The 22526-nt window shown below is 42.0% G+C and overlaps 1 protein-coding gene across 2 annotated transcripts in view; it reads left to right on the top strand.

Annotated features, from left to right (window-relative positions):
* The window catches only part of KCNH1 (potassium voltage-gated channel subfamily H member 1), a 432755-nt gene that overhangs the window by 85913 nt on the left and 324316 nt on the right, over positions 1 to 22526 (top strand). For both annotated transcript variants that reach the window (XM_045165647.1, XM_045165648.1), the window contains exon 6: positions 15493 to 15885. In XM_045165647.1, coding sequence (XP_045021582.1) covers positions 15493 to 15885 — 393 coding nt within the window. The remainder of the gene's footprint in view (positions 1 to 15492; positions 15886 to 22526) is intronic.

Here is a 22526-nt window from a genome sequence, read left to right as displayed (position 1 = left end):
TCTTAGCGACCCCATGGACTGCAGCCTACCAGGCTCCTCCATCCATGAGATTTTCCAGGCAAGAGTACTGGAGTGGGGTGCCATTGCCTTCTCCGAAAGGAAATCAGTCTCTGAATATTCATTGGAAGGACTGATGCTGAAGCTGAAACTCCAATACTTTGGCTACCTGATGTGAATAATTGACTCATTTGAAAAGACCCTGATTCTGGGAAAGATTGAAGGCGGGAGGAGAAGGGGACAACAGAGGTTGGAGAGCATCACTGACTCTATGGACATGAATTTGAGTAAGCTCCAGGAGTTGGTGATGGACAGGGAGGCCTGGCATGCTGCAGTCTATGGGGTTTCAGAGTCAGACACAATTGAGCAACTGAACTGCCTGTGATGTGGTCCTACTTCTTCCTTAATCTAGCTAGGTGTGGCCTGGGGACTAGTGGTTACTCTTCAGGAAGATAGACTCTGGCAAATGTGGCTGCTTCAGGACTTTAATTGGAAAGTCCTGGAGAAGGTCCATCATGGGAGGTGGTGCCTTTGATGACAGGTGGCTTGTTGCTATCATTCAGAAGTCCTATGGAGAAACAGTAGTTCATGAACAGTCAGTATACAACAGAAGAAAAGCATCAAATTAGGAAACTGGACATGAGTTTGGGTAAACTCCAGGAGTTGGTGATGGGCAGGGAGGCCTGACATGCTGCAGTCCATGGGATCGCAAAGAGTTGGACATGACTGAGTGACTGAACTGAACTGAGGAAACTGGACTTGAGCTTGTGGTCCTGTTTTGTCATCTGCTATGTGACTATGAGCAAATCATTTATTCTCTGGGTTTATTTTCCCAGTCTGTAAAAGAAAAAAAACACCAGCCTTCCCGTTTCATGAGGTGGCGTGAGATGTGATGGCATATGTCAATGTTCTATGAAAGGCATTTCAGGCTGTACAAATAGATTTGTGAAAAGACTTGGAGGCTTGGAGCTGGCGACCTGGCTTGTACTCCCAGCTCTCTGCTTACTCAGCCCTGGTGTGACTCAGTGTGAGTCACTTCACGGCTCTGAACCTACATTTTCCCATCTGTAGAACACCCTCACAGGGTGAATGTAAGGATTCAGAAGCACAGTAGAGGACTTTGGAAGTGAAAGTGCTAGAGAAATGTGATAATCAGTCTTACTTCCTTATTCTTCATTTAGGGGAAAGACCTAACTTATTTTCCTTCAGAATCCATCTGTGTTCATGAGCATACTTTAACTTCATCAATAATGGCTTACAATGAGCTTTTGTGTGGGCAGAGCCTGAGTGTTGTAGGGAGAAGTCAGGGAAAGTGTGAACGAACATCACACTTGGAAGAGTGTGTCTGCATTTGGGGGAACTCCTGTCTGATTGGGCACGTGGGGCAGGCGCAGTCGCACTCTTAGGAAGGACCTTCTGGAAGGGCTGTGAGCTCTCTGCCTTTGGAGGCTTCCATGGTACAAAACTTATCCAATGGAAGAAAGTAGAAACATATGCTCATGCCAATAATCGTAGAAAAGAGGCAGGGGAGAGGACTAACCAAGGGGTGGCCACCGAGACCCCCAGAGCAGGCCATTCTTCTGCCTCCATGTCTGCTGAAGCTGTTTGCAAAGTTTTGAAGCATCACTGAGCATCTAACATTGGGCCCAATTGTTGTGACTCGACACAAGGTTGGTGTCCCATCTGTCTTGATTCCGCACCCAGAGACTTCTCCCTTTGGTAGACACTGACCGCTTTCCCAGTGGATAAATATTCTGCACGATCCCTGGAATGCTTTTTTCTTTTGACAGTGGCAGCCATGGAGCTCATCAGAGCCATTCTGTTACCGTTCTGGTCTGACTCCATTCCCGGAACACTTGTGAGGGGGATGGTGGGTCAGTCTTCTGGGAATCTTTCTGATAAACACGAATCATTAGTCATTTGTCACTGCACTCTGAAAAGACTGTCCGTCTACTGGATGCAAAGTACTCTTTTGGTCTGGGACATTTTCTTAAGAATCTTGATTTTTTTGTAATGAAGAACTCTCTCCTTGAAATTTCAATCTTTTGTTTTCCATGTATTTGCTAAAGAGTTCATATTAGAGTGAAACACAGAGATCGCAAGTCAGACTCTAAAACTTGGCCTGAGGGGAACAGTTTGCAGCCTTTAACTTAAAGATTTGGAAAGAGAATGTGTCACATTTAACCTGATCAAATGTCCTGACTTGCAGGCTTCTTGTAGAATGCAGATATCGCGTGATTTCAGTGTGGAAGGCTGCACCCCAGAGATGGGAAGAGCAAACTGAACACAAGGCCCACCATCCCTGCCTGTCTGGCCTCGCAGCTCTGTCTATACCCTTTGAACACATGTTGTTGGAGTAGCCTCAGAGGGGCGAGTCTGTGGTCAGCAGCACTGTTGGGAGGTCTGAGGACACTATTGACTCAGGCCTCACTCAAGCAGGGCCTAATAGTGTCCCGAAAGCTTCTGAATGGGAAATCTTATTTGGGAAGAATTATGGATTTAATCAGACTGTCACAGGAACAGCCGTTTTTTTGTAAGAGGACATTTCCTCCCTGGAACTCCAGGCAACTCTGGTGTGCGGTCAGCAAGTGGCTGCGTACTTGTGGTTTTTTTTAGTTCTTGCTGAATGGTCTTTTTGCCCATATTGTATCTTGCAAACATACAGGAAACTCCTAACTAACTCATCTCCCTTTCCCCTGCCTTTCACTTAGCTCCGTGCCCAGGACTCCTTCTGTACAATGCTTGTGATTCATCTCTAGTCAGTTAATTGTTTAAAAAATTGGACTTAATTTGAGATGATTGTAGATTGACGTGCTGTTTTAAGAAATCATACAGAGATCCCATGTGCTCTTCACTCAGTTTCCCTGATGGTAACTTCCTGCAAACTGTAGTTCAGTATCATGGCCAGGATACTGACATCGGTGCAGTCAAGATATGGAATGGCTTCATCAGCATGATAACTCATGTTGCCTTTTTATGGCCACACTCTTCCTGCCCTCACCTCCTCCTTAAACCCTTGGGAAACACTGATTTGTTCAATATTTCTATGATTTTGTCATTTCAAGGATGTTATATAAATGGAATCATGTAGTATGTTATCTGAGATAGGCTTTGAAATGTCTGGATTTAATCCAGCTTGTTGAGTGTATCAGTAATGGCACCTTTTGATTACTGAGTGATAGTCTGTGGTATGGATGTGCCACAGTTTAACTATTCATCTCTTGAAGGACATCTGGGCCCATTCTGTTTTTTGGTATTACAAATAAACTTACTGTGAGCATTCACGTACAGGTTTTTGTTTGAATCTAAATTTTTGTTTTTCTGGAATAAATGCCCAGGAGTGTAATTACTGTTGCATATTTTGTTGTTTAACAAACTGCCAGACTCTTTTCTGGAGTGGCTGTGTCATTTCACATTTCCATCAGTGATATATGAGAAACCCAGCTTCTCTACAGTCTCACCAGCATTTGATGTTGTCAAATGCTATTTTTTATTTTAGCTGTTGTGATATGTACATAGTGATATCTCATTGCATTTCTCTGATGGCTAATGATGTGAACATCTTTTCATGTATTTGCCATCTGTGTATCCTCTTGGGTAACATGTCCTTTTATAATTTTTGCTCATTTCTTTCTTTTTTTCAAAGTCATATTTTGTACTTTATTTTTTTTAATTCAAATACTATTTTCTTCTTTTTTTAATCTCATTAAAAAATACATTTCATTGGAGCAAAATTGCTTTACAATATTATGTTGGTTTCTGCCATACATCACATGAATCAGCCATAGGTACATGTATATCCCCTTCCTCCTGAACCTCACTCCCCCCTCCCACCCCCTCCCACCCCTCTAGGTTGTTACAGAGCACCAGGTTTGAGCTCTCTGCATCATATAGCAAATTCCCAATGGTTATCTATTTTACATATGGTAATGTCTCACACACACACACACACACACACAATGTATATGTTTCAAGTTACTGTTTCAATTTGTCCCTCCCTCTCCTTCCCCTATTGTGTCTACAAGTCTTTTTTCTGTGTCTGTATCTCCATTGCTGCTCTGCAATTAGGTTCATCAGTACCATCTTTCTAGATTCCATACACATGCGTTAATATATGATGTTTGTTTTTCTCTTTCTGACTCTGTATAATGGGCTGTCCACCTCATTAGAACTGACTCAAATGCATTCCTTTTTATCGCTGAGTAATATTCCATTGTACATATGTACCACAGCTTCTTTATCCATTTATCTGTTGATGGACATCTAGGTTGATTCCATGTCCTAACTATCGTAAATAATGCTGCAGTGAACACTGGGGTACAGTGTCTTTTTCAATTATGGTTTCTTCAGAGTATATCCTCAGTAGTGGGATTTTTGGGTCCTCTGGTAGTTTTATCCCTAGTTTTTTAAAGGAATCTCCATACTGTTCTCCATAGTGCCTGTATCAATTTACATTCCCACCAAGAGTGCAACAGCATTCCCTTTTCTCCACACCCTCTCCTACATTTATTATTTGTAGGTTTCTTGATGATGGCCATGAGGTGACACCTTATATGGTTTTCATTCATATTTCCCTAATAATGAACGATGTTTAATATCTTTTCATGTGTTTATCAGCCAAGTGCATGTCTTCTTTGAAGAAAGGCCTAGTTAGGTCTTCTTCCCACTTTTTGATCGGGTTGTTGTCCGGTATGAGCTGCATGTATATTCTGGTTATTGATCCTTTGTCAGAAGGTTCATTTGCTATTATTTTCTCCCATTCAGAGGGTTGTCTTTTCACCTCATTTATAGTTTCCTTTGCTGTGCAAAAGCTTTTAGGTTTAATTAGGTCCCATTTGTTTATTTTTGTTTTTATTTCCATTATTCTAGGAGGTGAGTCATAGAAATCCTGCTGTGATTTATGTTAGGGAGTGAGCTGCCTATGTTAGCCTCTAGGAGCTTTATGCTTCTGACTGGTCTATGCCCCAACCAGTAATGCTGAAGAAGCTGGAGTTGATTGCTTCTATGAAGACCTACAAGAACTTCTAGAACTAATACCCCAAAAAGATGTCCTTTTCATTATAGGGGACTGGAATGCAAAAATAGGAAGTCAAGAAACACCTGGAGTAACAGGCAAATTTGGCCTTGGAGTACAGAATGAAGCAGGGCAAAGGCTAATAGAGTTTTGTCAAGAGAACATGCTGGTCATAGCAAACACCCTCTTCCAACAACACAAGAGAAGACTCTACACATGGACTTTACAAGGCGGTCAATACCGAAATCAGATTGATTATATTCTTTGCAACCAAAGGTGGAGAAGTTCTATATAGTCAGCAAAAACAAGACCAGGAGCTGACTGTGACTCAGATCATGAACTCCTTATTGCCCAATTCAGACTTAAATTGAAGAGTAGGGAAAAATACTAGACCATTCAAGTATGACCTAAATCAAATACCTTACGATTATATAGTGGAAGTGAGAAATAGATTTAAGGGACTAGATCTGATAGAGTGCCTGATGAACTATGGACGGAGGTACGTGACATTGTACAGGAGACAGGGAGCAAGACCATCTCCAAGAAAAAGAAATACAAAAAAGCAAAATGCTTTACAAATAGCTGTGAAAAGAAAAGAATTGAAAAGTAAAGATATACCCATTTGAATGCAGAGTTCCAAAGACTAGCAAGGAAAGATAAGAGAGCCTTCCTCAGCGATCAATGCAAAGAAATAGAGGAAAACAATAGAATGGGTAAGACTAGAGATCTCTTCAAGAAAATCAGAGATACCAAGGGAACATTTCATGCAAAAATGGGCTCGATAAAGGACAGAAATGGTATGGACCTAACAGAAGCAGAAGATATCAAAAAGAGGTGGCAAGAATACACAGAAGAACTGTACAAAAAAGATCTTCACAACCCAGATAATCATGATGGTGTGATCACTCACCTAGAGCCAGACATCCTGGAATGTGAAGTCAAGTGGGCCTTAGAAAGCATCACTATGAACAAAGCTAGTGGAGGTGATGGCATTCCAGTTGAGCTATTTCAAATCCTGAAAAATGATGCTGTGAAAGTGCTGCACTCAATATGCCAGCAAATTTGGAAAACTCAGCAGTGGCCACAGGACTGGAAAAGGTCAGTTTTCATTCCAATCCCAAAGAAAGGCAATGCCAAAGAACGCTCAAACTACCGCACAATTGCACTCATCTCACACGCTAGTAAAGTAATGCTCAAAATTCTCCAAGCCAGGCTTCAGCAATATGTGAACTGTGAACTTCCTGATGTTCAAGCTGGTTTTAGAAAAGGCAGAGGAACCAGAGATCAAATTGCCAACTTCCATTGGATCATCAAAAAATCAAGAGAGTTCCAGAAAAACATCTATTTCTGCTTTATTGACTATGCCAAAGCCTTTGACTGTGTGGACCACCACAAACTGTGGAAAATTCTGAAAGAGATGGGAATACCAGACCACGTGACCTGTCTCTTGAGAAACCTATATGCAGGTCAGGAAGCAACAGTTAGAACTGGACATGGAACAACAGACTGGTTCCAAACTGGGAAAGGAGTACGTCAAGGCTGTATATTGTCACCCTGCTTATTTAACTTATATGCAGAGTACATCGTGAGACATACTGGGCTAGATGAAACACAAGCTGGAATCAAAATTGCTGGGAGAAATATCAATAACCTCAGATATGCAGATGATACCACCTTTATGGCAGAAAGTGAAGAACTAAAGAGCTTCTAGATGAAAGTGAAAGAGGCGAGTGAAAAAGTTGGCTTAAAGCTCAACATTTAGAAAACTAAGATCAAGGCATCTAGTCCCATCACTTCATGGGAAATAATTGGGGAAACAATGGAAACAGTGGCAGACTTTATTTTTGGGGGGCTCCAAAATCAGTGCAGATGGTGACTGCAGCCATGAAATTGAAAGACACTTGCTCCTTGGCAGAAAAGCTATATCCAACCTAGACAGCATATTAAAAAGCAGAGACATTCCTTTGCCAACAAAGGTCCGTCTAGTCAAAGCTATGGTTTTTCCAGTAGTCATGGATGGATGTGAGAGTTGGACTATAAAAAAAAGCTGAACGCTGAAGAATTGATGCTTTTGAACTGTGGTGTTGGAGAAGACTCTTGAGAGTCCCTTGGACTGCAAGGAGATCCAACCAGTCCATCCTAAAGAAAATCAGTCCTGAATATTCATTGGAAGGACTGATGCTGAAGCTGAAACTCCAATACTTTGGCCACCTGATGCCAAGAACCGACTTATTTGAAAAGACCCTGATGCTGGAAAAGATTGAAGCCTGGAGAAGGGGACGACAGAGGATGAGATGGTTGGATGGCCTCACTGACTCAATGGACATGAGTTTGAGTGAACTCTGGGAATTAGTGATGGAAAGGGAGGCCTGGCGTGCTACAGTCCATGGGATCGCAAAGAGTTGGATATGACTGAGCGACTGAACTTAAGTGAACTGACTGGATTGTTTTTTATTGTTGAGTTTTGAGTTTTCTGTCCTGAAGGACAGAAAACACACCTGATCTGGGCATTTGAGGCACTGACAGACTCTGTGGGAACTTCCCTAGTCTAAACCCTCTCCTCTTCCTGTTGCTGTGGGTCGAGGCTTGTGTTACTATGTGCTAAGTTGTACTGAACGCCCCTTCTAAGCAGGTGTTTGCTTTTTAGCCCTGTATATTCCTATAAATGGGCTTCTTAGGTGGCTCAGCAGTAAAGAATCCACCTGCAATGCAGGAGATGCGGGTTCAATCCCTGGGTAATAGGAAGATCCCATGGAAGAGGGCATGGTAACCCACTCCAGTATTCTTGCCTAAAGAATCCCATGGACATAGGAGCCTGGCGGGCTACAGTCCATGGGGTCACGAAGAGTCTTAGCCTGCTGGCCTCTCCCAAAAACCCACATAATATCATCTCCTTCTGAATATCAGTGGATAGAGGCTTCCCTGGTGGCTCCGAGGGTAAAGTGTCTGCCTGCAACGTGGGAGACCTGGGTTTGATCCCTGGGTCAGGAAGAACCCCTGGAGAAGGAAATGGCAACCCACTCCAGTACTCTTGCCTGGAAAAACTCCATGGACAGAGAAGCCTGGTAGGCTACACTCCATGGGGTTGCAAAGAGTCGGACACAACTGAGCAACTTCACTTTGAGATTTTTATATTGTAAATTATGTATATCATGGATCCTATTTCTTTGTTGAATATGTGATTTGCAAATCTTTTCTCCAAGTTATACATAGCTTGTGTTTCTATACTTCTAACAGAGTCTTCTGCAAGGCAAAACTCTTAACTTTTGGTAGTGTCTAATTTATTCATTTTTTTTTTCTTTCATGTATTGTGCTTTGGGTTCAAGTCTAAAAATACTTTCCTACCCTGGGTCCTAAAGATTTTCTTAAATGTTTTTCTCTGAAATTTTTATAATTTTACATTTAAGCCTACAGTCCATTTTGAGATAATTTTTATGTAAGTGTTGGTCACTCATCTGTGTCTGTCTCTTTGTGACCCCTGGGACTGTAACCCACCAGCCTTCTCTGTCCATAGAATTCTCCAGGCAAGAATCCTAGAGTGGGTTGCCATTTCTTTATCCAGCGTATCTTGCCGACCCAGAGATTAAACCTAGGTCTCTTGCATTGTAGGTGATTCTTTACCATCTGAGCCACAAAGGAAGCCCATTTTTTTATGTAAGGTGTAAGACATATTGAGTCCCATTTTTTTTTTTTCCTGCATGTGAATGTCCTTGGCTCCAACATCACTTGTGGAAAAGGCTGTCTTTCCTCCACTGAATTGCTTTCTGCACCACTGTAAAAAATCAGTTGAGTATTTGTATGGGTCTCCTTCTGGGTTCTCTATCTGTTCCATTAATCTGTGAGTCTAGTTTTCTATCAGTATCACACTGTCTTAATTACTTTGCTATAATAAGTCCTGAAATTGACTAGGCTGATTCCTCCCACTTTATTCTTCTTATTTAAAATTGTTCTATCTATTCCCATTCCTTTGCCTTTCCATATAACTTTTAGAATAATCTTGTGGATATTTACAACTCTTGTTGGCATTTAGATAGAAATTATACTAAACTGGTATCCATTTGGAGAGAATGGAAAACTTTAGATGTTAAAGACTTCTAATTTACATGTGTCTCCATTTATTTATATCTTCTCTAATCTCTTTAGTCAGACTTTTTGCTTTTGTTTTTGTTTTGGCATAAAGTTCTGTATGTTTTATTATACCTGTGTGCTCAATCACTCAATCATGTCTGACTCTTTGTGACCCCACGGACTGTAGCCTGCCAGACTCCTCTGTCCATGGAATTTTCCAGGCAAGAATGGTGGAACAGGTTGCATTTCCTACTCCAGGGGATCTTTCCAACTCAGTGATCCAACCTGGGTCTCCTACATCTCCTGCATTGGCAGGTGGAGTCTTTACCACTGAGCCACCTGGGAAGCTTATTATACCTGTACTTAAGTGTTTTTTTGAGTGATTATAAATGATATTGTATAACACTGGTCTTCATTTCTAGTGTAAGAAATATGATGAGTTTTGTATGCTTATGTTATGTGACCTTGCTGAACTCACTCACTAACTTTAGGGGTTTGAATGTAGATTCCTTGGGATATTCTATGTATCCCATTATGTCATTTGCAAATAGAAATATTTTTATTTCCTTCTACCAAATCTGAATGCCTTTTATTCCTTTTCTTTTTCTTTTTGCTCTCTTTCTCTCTCTCTTCTTTGCCTATTGCAGAGGCAGCACTATATTGAATAAGAGTAGTGAAAGCCGATATTTTCCCTTGTTCTTGATGTTAGGGGGAAAGGTTTCAGTTTTTGACCATTAAATATGATGTTAGCTCTAGGTTTTTATAGATGATATTTATCAAGTTGAAGAAAATTTCCTCTATTCTTATTTCTTTCTGAGTTTTTATCATGAATAAATGTTGAATATTGTCATTTTTTTTTATTATACTGATTCATTTTTCAATATTGAATTTGCTTTCCAGCCTTGGAATTTACCCATTTGGTCATTCTTTTTATATATTGCTGAATTCTATTTGTTACTGTTTGTTAAGGATTTTTGCAGCTATATTTATGAGTGATATTAGTCTGTAGTTGTCTTTTTTGGTATTGTCTTTGTCTGGGTTTGGAATCAGGGTAATACTAGCTTCACAAAATGAATTGAGAAGTATTCCTTTTACTTTTGTTTTCTGGAAGAATTGTCACTAATTCTTGGTTAAATTTTGATATCATTAAAACCATCTGGGCCTGGAGATTTCTTTTAGAAGTTTTAAAATTATGCATTCAATTTTCTCATAGTTTATATGGATATGAATTGTGGTAGTTTGTATTTTTCAAGGACCATTTCACTTAAGTAGTAAAATGTTTATGTGTAGAGTTGTTTGTGGCATTCCCTATTATGTTTTGCGTGTCTACAGTTTATACTTGTATTTCCTGTTTCATTTCTGATATTGGTAATTTGTGGCTTTTCTTTTTTTTTTTTCAGTCTTGCTATAGGTTTTATTTATTTTTAAAAATCCCTGATTTTTTCTATTGTTTTCCTATTGTCAATTTCATTGATTTCTACCCGTTATTTCCTCCCTTCTGCTTGCTGATTAGTTTTATTTTGCTCTTTTATAAGTTCTTGAGGTGAGAATGCACATTATTGATCTGAGACTTTTTCTTTTTTCTTATGCATATATTTAAGTGCTATAAATTTTCCTTTTGGTACTGCTTTAGCAGCATCACACAAATTTTTATATGTTATGTTCTCATTTTCACTGAGTTCAATATATTTTTAAATTTCCCTTGAGACTTCTTCTTTAGATCATAGATTATTTAGCATTGTATTGTTTCCAAGTGTTGGATATTTAGTTCCAAGTATTTGGATATTTTCCTCTTATCTTTCTGTTATTGATTTCTAGTTTGATTCTATTATAGTCAGAGAATATACCTTGTGTGATTTAAATTCTGTTAAATTTGTCAAGGTTTGTTTTATGGACTAGTGTATGGTCTGTCTTGAATAATGTTCCATGTGCACTTAAATAGAACGTGTATTCTGCAAATTCTTCTTGGGTGGAGCATTTTATGAATATTGATTATGTTCTGTTGGCTGATATCGTCGTTGAGTTCTTCTGTATCCTTGCTTACTTTCTGTCTAGTTTTTCTATCAGAGGTTGAAAAAGAGGTGTGTGGGTTTGTCTGTTTCATCTTTCAATCAGTTTTTGCTTCACATATGCTTGGAACATTTTTGTTTGGTGCACACGCATTAGGATTTCTATATCTTGTTGGAGAATTTACCTTTTATCATCATGTGGTGTGCCTTTCTGTCTCTGTTGTTTACATTGGGTAATTTCTATTGTTTTGTCTTTAAATTCACTGATTCTTTCCTCTGTCCCCTCCATTCTGCTGTTGATCCCATCCATTGAATTTTGAAAATTAGTTGTCATAGTTTTTGGTATTAAAATTTCTATTTGGTTTATGTATTCTCCTTCTGGTTGAGACTTTCTGTTTCTTTGCTGTTTCTTTTCTATTTATTTTTATTTCTGAGACTCTGTTTTTTCATTTGTTAAAGTGTGTCTGTAATTGCCCATTCAAGCATTTTTTTTTATGATGGATGTTTGAAAATCTTTGTCAGATATTTCTGACATCTTTGTCATCTTGACTCTTGGCATCAATTGATTTTCTGTTTTTCAGTCAGTTTGGTGTTTTCTTGATTCTTGGTATAGTGACTGAGTTTTTGTTGAAATGGCCATTTTGAATATTATATTGTGAGACTCTGGATCTTACTTAAACCTTTGGTTTTAGGTGGCTACTTTTGACACAGATACAGATAGAGTAAGGAGTAGGCATCCCCTCATTTCTACCAGGTTGGGGTGGAAGTCTGAGTTTCCAACTCAGCCTGCACTGACGCTTGTTAGGCTCCTTGTTAGCACAAGAGTAAGAGCTCCCTGCTAAGCTCACGTTGAGCCCTCTCTGCATTGTAGTGGTGGTGGGCCTCACTGCTGCTGGGGGAAGTGAAAGGAAGTCCGTGCTCCCTGCGGGGCCTTCTCTGGTAATACTCAAGTAGGAACGAAGTGGAGGCTGCATGCTTCACTACAGGCTCAAGAAGGGGGAAATCTCGGCTTCCTAGTAGCCCTTGCTGGCCTAGATGGGAGTGGGGACACAGGTTTTCTATTGTGTTTTGACAGGTAGAGCTATTATCATCTAAAGTTTTCTGTCTGTTGAGGCCCCCTTCCCAGTTTTTCTGCTAGAGAGACTGGGCTTTTATTGGGACTCTTTTTGTCTACACCCACTTATATTTCCATGTTGCTGCCTTCTTCAACTCCAAGTCTAGGAATTTATGAGGCAGAAAATAAAGCCAGAGAATTCACCACTGTTATTCCTAGCCAGTTTGCTTTCCTTTCTCCATCATTCAGAATAGTTTAATGTTTGTTTAATGTAATGTTTTTTGTTTTTTTTAATGTCTAGAACTTTTCGAGGTACTTAGAGTAAGGAATCAGGCTTTCCAGATGGCTCAGTGGTAAAGAATCCGCCTCCCAATTCAGGAGATGCAGGGAACGCGGGTTGGGTCCCTGGGTCAGGATGATCCTCTGGAGTAGGAAATGGCAACCTGCTCCAGTATTCTTGCCTGGAGAATTCCATGGACAGAGGAGCCTGATGGGCTACAGCTGATAGGATTGCAAAGGGTCAGACAAGACTGAGTGACTGACCATGCTGCTCAGAGTGAGGAATAGGGAAAAGTATGTCTACTCCATATTTCTGAAAGCAGAAGGCTCATTCAGTTTGCCTTTACTTGTTTTATTCTAACAGGCCAATCACTTTTCCTACCTGAGCTCTCAGGTCCAAGTATCCTTAATCAAACTTGTGTAAGTTGCTTTCCATGGGGAAGGAAAGTTAAAATCCCAAAGAGCTCTGTGCATTGGTTGGACGGGTAGAAACAGTTTTCATACCCCAACTACACACTGGGCCCTCTGTGAATTTATAGCTTTCTTTTTCTCACCTTTAAGGCTTGGGGCCAACCAGAGGGGGACCAGAGATATTCAGATTATTTCACATTCATTAAGGGATCTTTTGAGCTTCCCTGGTAGCTCAGCTCTGTAAAGAATCCACCTGCAATAGGTCGGGATTCCTGGGTCAGAAAGATCCCCTGGAGAAGGAATAGGCTACCCACTCCAGTATTCCAGGGCTTCCCTGATGGCTCAGATGGTAAAGAATCTGCCTACAATGTGGAAGACCTGGGTTCGATCCCTAGGTTGGGAAGATCCCCTGGAGGAGGACATGGCAATCCACTCCAGTATTCTTACCTGGAGAATCCCCATGGATAGAGGAGCCTGGTGGGCTACAGTCCATGGGGTCACAGAGAGTCAGACACGACGGAGTGACTAAGCACAGCACAGCACAAGGGATCTTTATCCTCTAGAGGTACAAAGACTCCCCATGACACAAGGGTAAGTTTCACCTAGATGTTTCTAAGAACCACATAAGTGCCACAGAGGAGCAGCTGGGGGACATGTATGGTGGGTCCCTTCCAACTTGGCCTGGCTTCTAAAAGCAGAGCTTCTTGCCTTTGATTATTGAGGGTGAGAACCATGCTCAATATTTTCTTGGAGCTAGGCTTCTCTATACTTCATTGTTTACTGAATCTGATTCCTTAAAAGCCTGTTATTTAGGGAAATATAATCTTGCTGTGGAGCAGCACATGTTTTTAATCCAGCTAGATCTCATTTGGGATCCTGGTCCCATCTTTTGCTAGCTGTATGACCAGCTCAGTCATTCACTTAAAAATCGCCCTTACTGCCCACTGGGGCCAGTCACTGTGCTGTGTTTGGGAATAAAGTAGTGAGTACCCCTCTCCCTTTTCTTTACTTTCCAGCCAATAGCAAGTCCAGTTGGTTTTACTTCAAAAATATATCCAAAATTGGATTACTTTTCTCCATCACCCTATCTTTTCCCCAGACTATAATAGTAAAGTCTCTGATTCTCTTCTTCCCTCTAATCCTCTGCCTCAATTTATTCTTTCATAAACATGCATCTGATTATTACTTTCTTACTCAGGACCCTCCAGTTACACTGAGACATACTGAGAATAAAATCCAGCACCTTCCCGTGGCCCTCTAGGGCCTGCGTGGTCTGGTTTCTGCTTCCCCGTCGAGTTGGCTAGCATCCCTTTCCCTCTCGTTTAGTATGCGTTAGTCATACCAGACTTTCTTCCTTTCCTTAAAATATCTCACTTGTCCTACCCTGAGGCCATTACACCAGTTATCTTCTCTATCTTGGATACTTTTCATTCAAAGTTCAAATGACTGGTGTCTTGCTTTCCTTCAGGTTTTAGTCCAAACGCTCTCTTTGCCCTAGTCCTCAAGTCACATTCGATCAAAACATTGTGTGTCCCGCAGCCTCTTATTTTTTGAAAGTAAAATTTCATTGTACACAGTTTTATTGGAATACAGTCACAATCATTTGATTAAAATTTGTCAATAGAGAAATTTAATGATACTTTAAATATTTTTTTACAAGGACTCAGATTTATTTTCTAGGTATTTTGTATATGTTGTCTAATTTATACCTGACAGCAACCTGTGATGAAGCTATTGTTACCATCATTATTATAAAACACTTATTCTTTATTAGCCACTATTTTAAGCTCTGTGGGTATCCCTACTGGCTCAGTGGTTAAGAATCCTCCGGCAATGCAGGAGACGAGCTTTCGATCCCTGGATCAGGAATATCCCCTGGAGAAGGAAATGGCAACTCAATTCAGTATTCTTGCCTGGAGAATCCCATGGACAGAGGAGCCTGGTGGGCTACAGGCCATGGGGTTGCAAAAGAGTTGGACACAGCTTAGCAATTAAACAAAAATAACAGCAGCAATTTTAAGCTCTATGCATATATTAACATATTTAATCATTGCAGCAACCCTATGAGGTAGGTACTATTGTTGTCCACATTTTCTTTTTTTTAAATTAATTTTTATTGGTGTATAGTTGATTTACAATGTTGTGTTAATTTCTTCTGTACAGCAAAGTGATTCAGTTATATGTAAACATATATCCACTCTCTTTATCTCTTCTTACAATTTGATATTGTCTTGATTTGTCTACTAGACTGACCTCTCCAAGAACAAGAATCATGCTGTTTCCTTCATTGCTATTTGCCCAGTGTCTAGAACAATTCTGGTCACAAAGTAATCAATATTTGTTGAGTAAAGTTGCTTAATTCTCTTGTGTCCCAGTCTCTCTCTTGTGACATGGAATAATAACTAGCTCATCAAACAAGGTTGTATTTAGAATTGTGAGGTAATCAATGTATGTGAGGTACTTAGTATATTTATTGTTTCATTATGATCATTTATATTACAGTGCTCACTCTATTCTCCCATAGTCCTCCAGTTCCTGTTTTTGTACCTCCTGATCCATCTGGAATGTCATGAGTGTTTGTCCATGACAGAGGCTGACTGGTCTGATGCTTGCAATGAAATCCTCACTTAGTTCTCTCTTGGCTGTATTTTTCCTCACAGGTTCTGCAGCTGGGCTCAGACATCCTTCCCCAGTATAAGCAAGAGGCGCCAAAGACTCCCCCGCACATCATCTTACATTACTGCGTTTTTAAGACCACGTGGGATTGGATCATCCTGATCTTAACCTTCTACACAGCCATCCTGGTTCCTTACAACGTCTCCTTTAAAACCAGGCAGAACAACGTGGCCTGGTTGGTTGTGGATAGCATCGTGGATGTCATTTTTTTGGTGGACATTGTGCTGAATTTTCACACCACTTTTGTTGGACCCGCTGGGGAGGTGATTTCTGACCCCAAACTCATTCGCATGAACTACCTGAAGACGTGGTTTGTGATTGACCTTCTGTCCTGTTTGCCCTATGACGTCATCAACGCTTTTGAGAACGTGGATGAGGTTAGTGCCTTTATGGGTGATCCAGGGAAGATTGGTTTTGCTGATCAGATTCCACCACCCCTGGAGGGGAGAGAGAGTCAGGTACATCCCTCAAATCTCAGACCTTGTTGTCATGTCTTTAAGTTAATTGTGGATGCTCAACAGAAGAGTACTTGAATGGGTGGGAATTAGTATGATTGGTGTCTGAAACAGAGGGAGCATGATGCTTGGTCAGTATCCCTGCCTGCTGCTCTTGTCCTTTGGAGGTGTGGAGAACCCTGCATGTCAGTGGATGGGTGTGGAGGAGACCAGAGGCTTCTCTCTCACTCCATGTGGAGTGCAAGCTGCTGGCTTGGGAGGTGGGGCTGCGGAAGCAGGCATGCATTGCCACCACACTGGTGACTCTTACACTTGGTATGCGATCGCTGAATGCCTGTCTACTGATTATTCTCATCATGGGGACTTTTCTGTTTTCTGCTGCTGACCTTTGGCTGTTTCAAAACTAATTAACTCTTGAAATCAGAGATGCTACTCTCCCCTAAGATTGCTTGCTTTTATTTTTCCTTTTTCTCTGGTAAATGTTGGGAAACAATGAGTTGATTCTTCTCTAAAATGAATTTTGCAGGTGACCAATGGCATTCAATTGTCCATGCTGTCCCTTACCTAAATTTGCTGAGGTAGTCAGGCTGTGGTTAAGCCTGACTTTTGTGGTTAAGTCAGGCAAGAGGAGAGTGTTACTGGACTACACTGCTTTGGGTTGTTATGGGAGGAATTAAAAGAAGATAAATGCTCTGAAACAGGCTAAAATCAGGACATGCTTAAAGAGTCAGTGAATGGGTGCTGGGACATGTTGCAGCAGGAAGGGGCCACTCAGCTGGCTAAAGTGATTTTCTCCATTAAAGCAACGGTGTCACATCACGGCAAAGGAAAATGTCAGATTCTTATCTAGTTTGTTCTGTGAGAATTGATATATTTTTTCCCTGCCCTTCAGTTGACACTTTAGGTGGCAGTACACCTGGTGAGTAAGCCTTCAGCCTCAGATAGCAGTGGCCCTCACTGCCTCAGATTGCGGAGGGTCCCCGAGGTCTCAGTGTGGCTGTGCTGTGGTCTGGATGGGTCCTCAGGAAGTCATTGGGAGGCTGACGTGAGGCAAGATACGCTCTCAGGGCTAAAGGGCTAGTAGGACTCAGCCTTGACATAGTGGGAAGGGACTGCCAGTTCCCTGCCAGGATAACGGGGCCTGCCAGCGACCCCACGTCTTGCTGGTGGCATACCTTCACCTTCACATCAGTACCAGCAGTGGGCGAGGATTCCAGCCCCTGCCTGAGCATCCGGCTTCCTACTGTTTGCTCTCCAGTGAAGGGGAACTGGTGTTCAGATGCTCCAGACTCAGAACAGTCCCTGTTTTCATCTGTGTGGTGTCTTTTAATAGACTTTAAAATCCTGAGAAATAATGCTTTGTGTGGATTTTGTAGGGGGATTAAATGAGTTGAGGCTGATCATTTAGAAGAGTGAAATCATCCCTAAAGTGAATGTTGGGATTCTTAACTGTGAATTTTAGCACACGTTGGGAGTGCTTTTTTTCTCTGTGAGTACATTTCTAACAAATTTTATGTTAGTTAGCGAGGAAAATATGATCATTTTGGCTTAGATGGTTTAACTGATTATTTCAACCTAAAAGAGCTTCTTATGCACATATGGGAAATGAGTTTTAACTTTAAAAATACTGGTTGAGTTTTAAAAATAAACCATTTGCTATTTACAGCAATGGCATTGAAATTTTGCAGATAAATAGAACAGTTCTTTGGCTTCTGTAGTCTCTTACTAAACACTGGCAGAGCTGTAAACACGTGTGTAAACGTGTCAGGATTACCTCGTTGGTTAGCAGAGCATAGAGCTTCTTCCCATGTACTGTGTATGTTGGGTTAGCAGAGCACAGAGCTTCTCCCCATGCACTGTGTATGTTGGGTTAGAATTCCTTTGCCATTAATTGTGAGTACCCTTGACATGTTTTCTGGTATCCAGATTCGTGAAATCTATTGTAGATAGGGAAATTATAATTTCTCTGTGATCAGTCCCTCAGTCCTGTCTGACTCTTTGCAACCCCATGGACTGTAGACCTCTAGGCTTCTCGGTTCATGGGATCTTCTAGGCAAGAATACTGGAGCTGGTTGCAATTTCCTACTCCAGGGGATCTTCCTGACCCAGGGATCGAACCCACATCTCTTGTGGCTCCTGCACTGGAAGGTGAATTCTTTACCAATGAGCCACCTGGGAAGCCGTAATTTCTTTATAGCTTTTTATTAATAGTTGGCAAAGGGTTTTAGCATTAAAGTTCTTACAACTGTGTCTTGATCATGGATAATAATATGAACATTAAGAGATTATAGTTATGATTTGCTTCTGTAAAGACTTGACTTTATATTTGATAACTCCTTTCAGAGCTTTGGCTCACACCTGAAATAAAACCTTTCTGTAATAAATAGTTATGGTAGAGTCGGGGAAACACAAGAATACTGAAGATTTGGCTTCTGGCCCTCTTAGTCTCCCCTATAAGGACAGCTGGGAACCTTGTGCACATCATTTAGCCTTTCTGGATTCCACTTTTCCAGCTGCAGCTAGGGGATGATACCCCCTCAACTGCCTGAATGCGTGGCAGTTGGGCTGTGGATTTGAGTTCCCTGTCAGTTGCAAAACCTGGTGAGTTCAGAATCCCTGGTGTTAGTCTCACCTCCAGACTGACTGTAAAAATGAGAGACTCAGCACTGACTTCCTATCTTTGGTGGAAGTTGGAGGAAGGTAGGGTGGGAAGAGGATATTTAGCAGGTTACTCAGACCGTAAAGTGTCTGCCTGCAATGTGGGAGACCTGGGTTTGATCCCTGGGTCAGGAAGATCCCCTGGAGAAGGAAATGGCAACCTACTCCAGTACTCTTGCCTGGAAAATTCTGTGGACGGAGGAGCCTGGTGGACTACAGTCCATGGGGTCGCCAAGAGTCGGACACAACTGAGCAACATCCCTTTCTTTTCATGATAAGTAGACCTACTGGAGGTCAGAGCCCAGTAGAACTGTCATATGGTTTAACCTTAACTCACAAACAGAACAGAGAAGAATCACAAGGGGACTCATTATTACTGTGACCATATGATTTGCTGCACCATCTTGAATGAGTCATATTCCCTGGGTCTGTTCCGTGACAGTTTTGGTAAAATAGGGAGAAAACACAGAAGGATATTATTGAGTCAGAACTGACCGAGAAGTTCCTGATGTGTGTGGTTCACCCTTGGCTTGGTTGTTGTGATGGGGAGGCTGGGTATTGGGTACCGAGAGATGGGAAGCTGCAGTTTCCCTGAGGCAGGTGGGTTGGTGATGAGATGGGCAGTTTAAGATGCTCACCAAGTGATAGCACCATTTTCCAGGCACAGGCCTTTGTGTTAAAAGGCACCATTAAATCAGTGGGCACGAAGGGCTGCTGGCGCTCGGGTTGGAGAGGCCATGAAGGTTACCCCACCTGTTGAACCTGGGTTCAGTTCAGTTCAGTTCAGTCCTCTTTGCGACCCCATGAATCTCAGCATGCCAGGCCTCCCTGTCCATCACCAACTCCTGGTGTTCACTCAAACTCTCATGTCCATCAAGTTGGTGATGCCATCCAGCCATCTCATCCTCTGTTGTCCCCCTCTCCTCCTGCCCCCAATCCCTCCCAGCATCAGGATGAGGTGGCCAAAGTATTGGAGTTTAAGTTTTAGCATCAGTCCTTCCAATGAACACCCAGGACTGATCTCCTTTAGAATGGACTGATTGGATCTCCTTGCAGTCCAAGGGACTCTCAAGAGTCTTCTCCAACACCACAGTTCAAAAGCATCAATTCTTCGGCACTCAGCTTTCTTCATAGTCCAACTCTCACATCCATACATGACCACTGGAAAAACCATAGCCTTGACTAGACGGACCTTTGTTGGAAAAAGTAATGTCTCTGCTTTTGAATATGCTATCTAGGTTGGTCATAACTTTCCTTCCAAGGAGTAAGCGTCTTTTAATTTTATGGCTGCAGTCACCATCTGCCATGATTTTGGAGCCCCCCCAAAATAAAGTCAGCCACTGTTTCCACTGTTTCCCCAATTATTTCCCATGAAGTGATGGGACCGGATGCCATGATCTTAGTTTTCTGAATGTTGAGTTTTAAGCCAACTTTTTCACTCTCCTCTTTCACTTTCATCAAGAGGCTTTTTAGTTCCTCTTCACTTTCTGCCATAAGGGTGGTATCATCTGCATATCTGAGGTTATTGATATTTCTCCCAGCAATCTTGATTCCAGCTTGTGCTTCCTCCAGCCCAGCATTTCTCATGATGTACTCTGCTTGTAAGTTAAGTAAAAGGGTGACAATATACAGCCTTGACATACTCCTTTTCCTATTTGGAACCAGTCTGTTGTTCCATGTCCAGTTCTAACTGTTGCTTCCTGACCTGCATATAGGTTTCTCAAGAGGCAGATCAGGTGGTCTGGTATTCCGTTCTCTTTCAGAATTTTCCACAGTTTATTGTGATCCACACAGTCAAAGGCTTTGGCATAGTCAATAATGCATAAATAGATGTTTTTCTGGAACTCTCTTACATTTTCCATGATCCAGCGGATGTTGGCAATTTGACCTCTGGATCCTCTGCCTTTTCTAAAACCAACTTGAACATCTGGAAGTTGATGGTTCATGTATTGCTGAAGCCTGGCTTGGAGAATTTTGAGCATTACTTTACTAGCGTGTGAGATGAGTGCAACTGTGCGGTAGTTTGAGCATTCTTTGGCATTGCCTTTCTTTGGGATTGGAATGAAAACTGACCTTTTCCGTCCTGTAGCCACTGCTGAGTTTTCCAAATTTGCTGGCATATTGAGTGCAGCACTTTCACAGCATCATCTTTCAGGATTTGAAATAGCTCAGCTGGAACCTGGGTTAGGTGGGGAAATGGCTTCGCTAGAAGAGTTCTGATTAATTCAGTATACATTGTCTTCTTCCCCAGGCTCTGCTGTGGGGTTGCTCATCTAAGACTAGAAAGTGGGGAGAAATAGGGAATTATTGATTCATTTCTCATAAACAGTAATGGAGCAGACTTCTCTCTGGTGTCCTCTTAATTATGCCAATGGAATTGTGTTGCAGTGGAGACCACCAGGGAAGCGGCAGATGGGCAGTGGGGGCTTTGCCATCTGTGTGTGTAGGGGTTCGGGTATAGGTGTGGGTACTGGGGAGAGGGCTCTTAAAGTGAAAGGATTGGGCCTTCCCAAGCCTTGGGTCAAGAAATTAGGTTAAAAAGCCAGCAATTGTGAATTCAGCTGTGTTTGGATGGAGCCCACCTCATGATTTAAGCCAAACAAGCAATCCATTTTGCTCCAGCTTGGTTCACTTATGTAGATGGCCTACGTTTGCGTCATTCTCCAGTCTGTTGGTAATCATCCGTTTTGGAGGCCATTTGGGAAAATGTTTGTGCATTAGTTAAACTGGTGAGAGGACAGGAGGTCTGGAAATGGAATAAGTGAAAGCTCGGAATGGGTGTGCTAGAGCGAAAGCCCAGTGGGTCTCTTTCAAGCACTTAGTGCAGTGGACCCTGACCTTTTGAGCACCAGGGACTGGTTTCCTGGAAGACACTTTTTCCATGGACCAGTGTTGCAGGGCAGGGGGGCTGGTTTGGGGATGATCCTTATAAGGAGTGAGCAGTCTAGATCCCTCTCATGGACAGGTCACAGAAGGGTTCACGCTTCTACAAGAATCTTAACGCCACTGCTGATCAGACAGGAGTTGGGGTTCAGCGGGTAATGCGAGTGATGGGGAGTGGTTGTAAATACAGGTGAAGCTTCACTGGCTGGCCTGCCACTGTTCACCTCCTGCTCTGTGGCCAGGTTCCTCATTGGCCACTGACTGCTACCTGGTCTGTGGCCTGGGGGTTGGGGACCCTTGACTTAGTGGATTATTGCCCTGGTATGTGTCATGGGTTAAAGATAGAATTATTATTCACAAAACATAAGGAATCCTAATTTTATTGCCAGTGGAGTGCAGAAGTGCAAACAGGTGATGGAGCCAATTGTGCCCCAACCCGGGTTACAATTCTGGTGCCTTGAGGCCTGGGGCCAAGAGCTTCCTTCTGTCCCTGGCCCTGCACCCTCAGACAGAAGCACCACCAGCCAGGGCCGGTCACAGCTGACACTTGCCGAGAGCACGTGGGAGAAGTTCACCCAGAGCAGAGGAGGACTGAGGCATGCTGATGGAAAGATAACGGCACTGATAGCGACTTCCCTTCATCTAGAGCATCTACCTTTCCAAAACGCTTTCACACAGATTGCCTTTTTTATTATTGAAATATAGTTGACCTGCCATATTATGTTAGTTTCAGGTGTAGTCCATAGTAGTTTGACATTTGCAAACATTATAAAATGTTCACTGTGCTAAATCTAGTAACCATCTGTCCTCATACAGAGTTTTTATAATATTATTGACCGTGTTCTTTGTTGTGCAGAGGGTCTTTGTTTCAGCTCTGTGGTGGTAAAGAAACTGCACTTAACTGAGGGGAAGATGACTTGTTGGCATCCAGCTGTGCAAACTTATAGAAGTCATTTCATCTCCTTGGACTTCACTTACCTCACCTGTAAGATGGGTCCATTTCAACTTGAACCTTCTGTGGC

This window comes from Bubalus bubalis, chromosome 5 (assembly GCF_019923935.1).
Source record: "Bubalus bubalis isolate 160015118507 breed Murrah chromosome 5, NDDB_SH_1, whole genome shotgun sequence".
NCBI lineage: Eukaryota > Metazoa > Chordata > Mammalia > Artiodactyla > Bovidae > Bubalus > Bubalus bubalis.
This window is presented reverse-complemented; position numbering and strand designations above follow the sequence as displayed.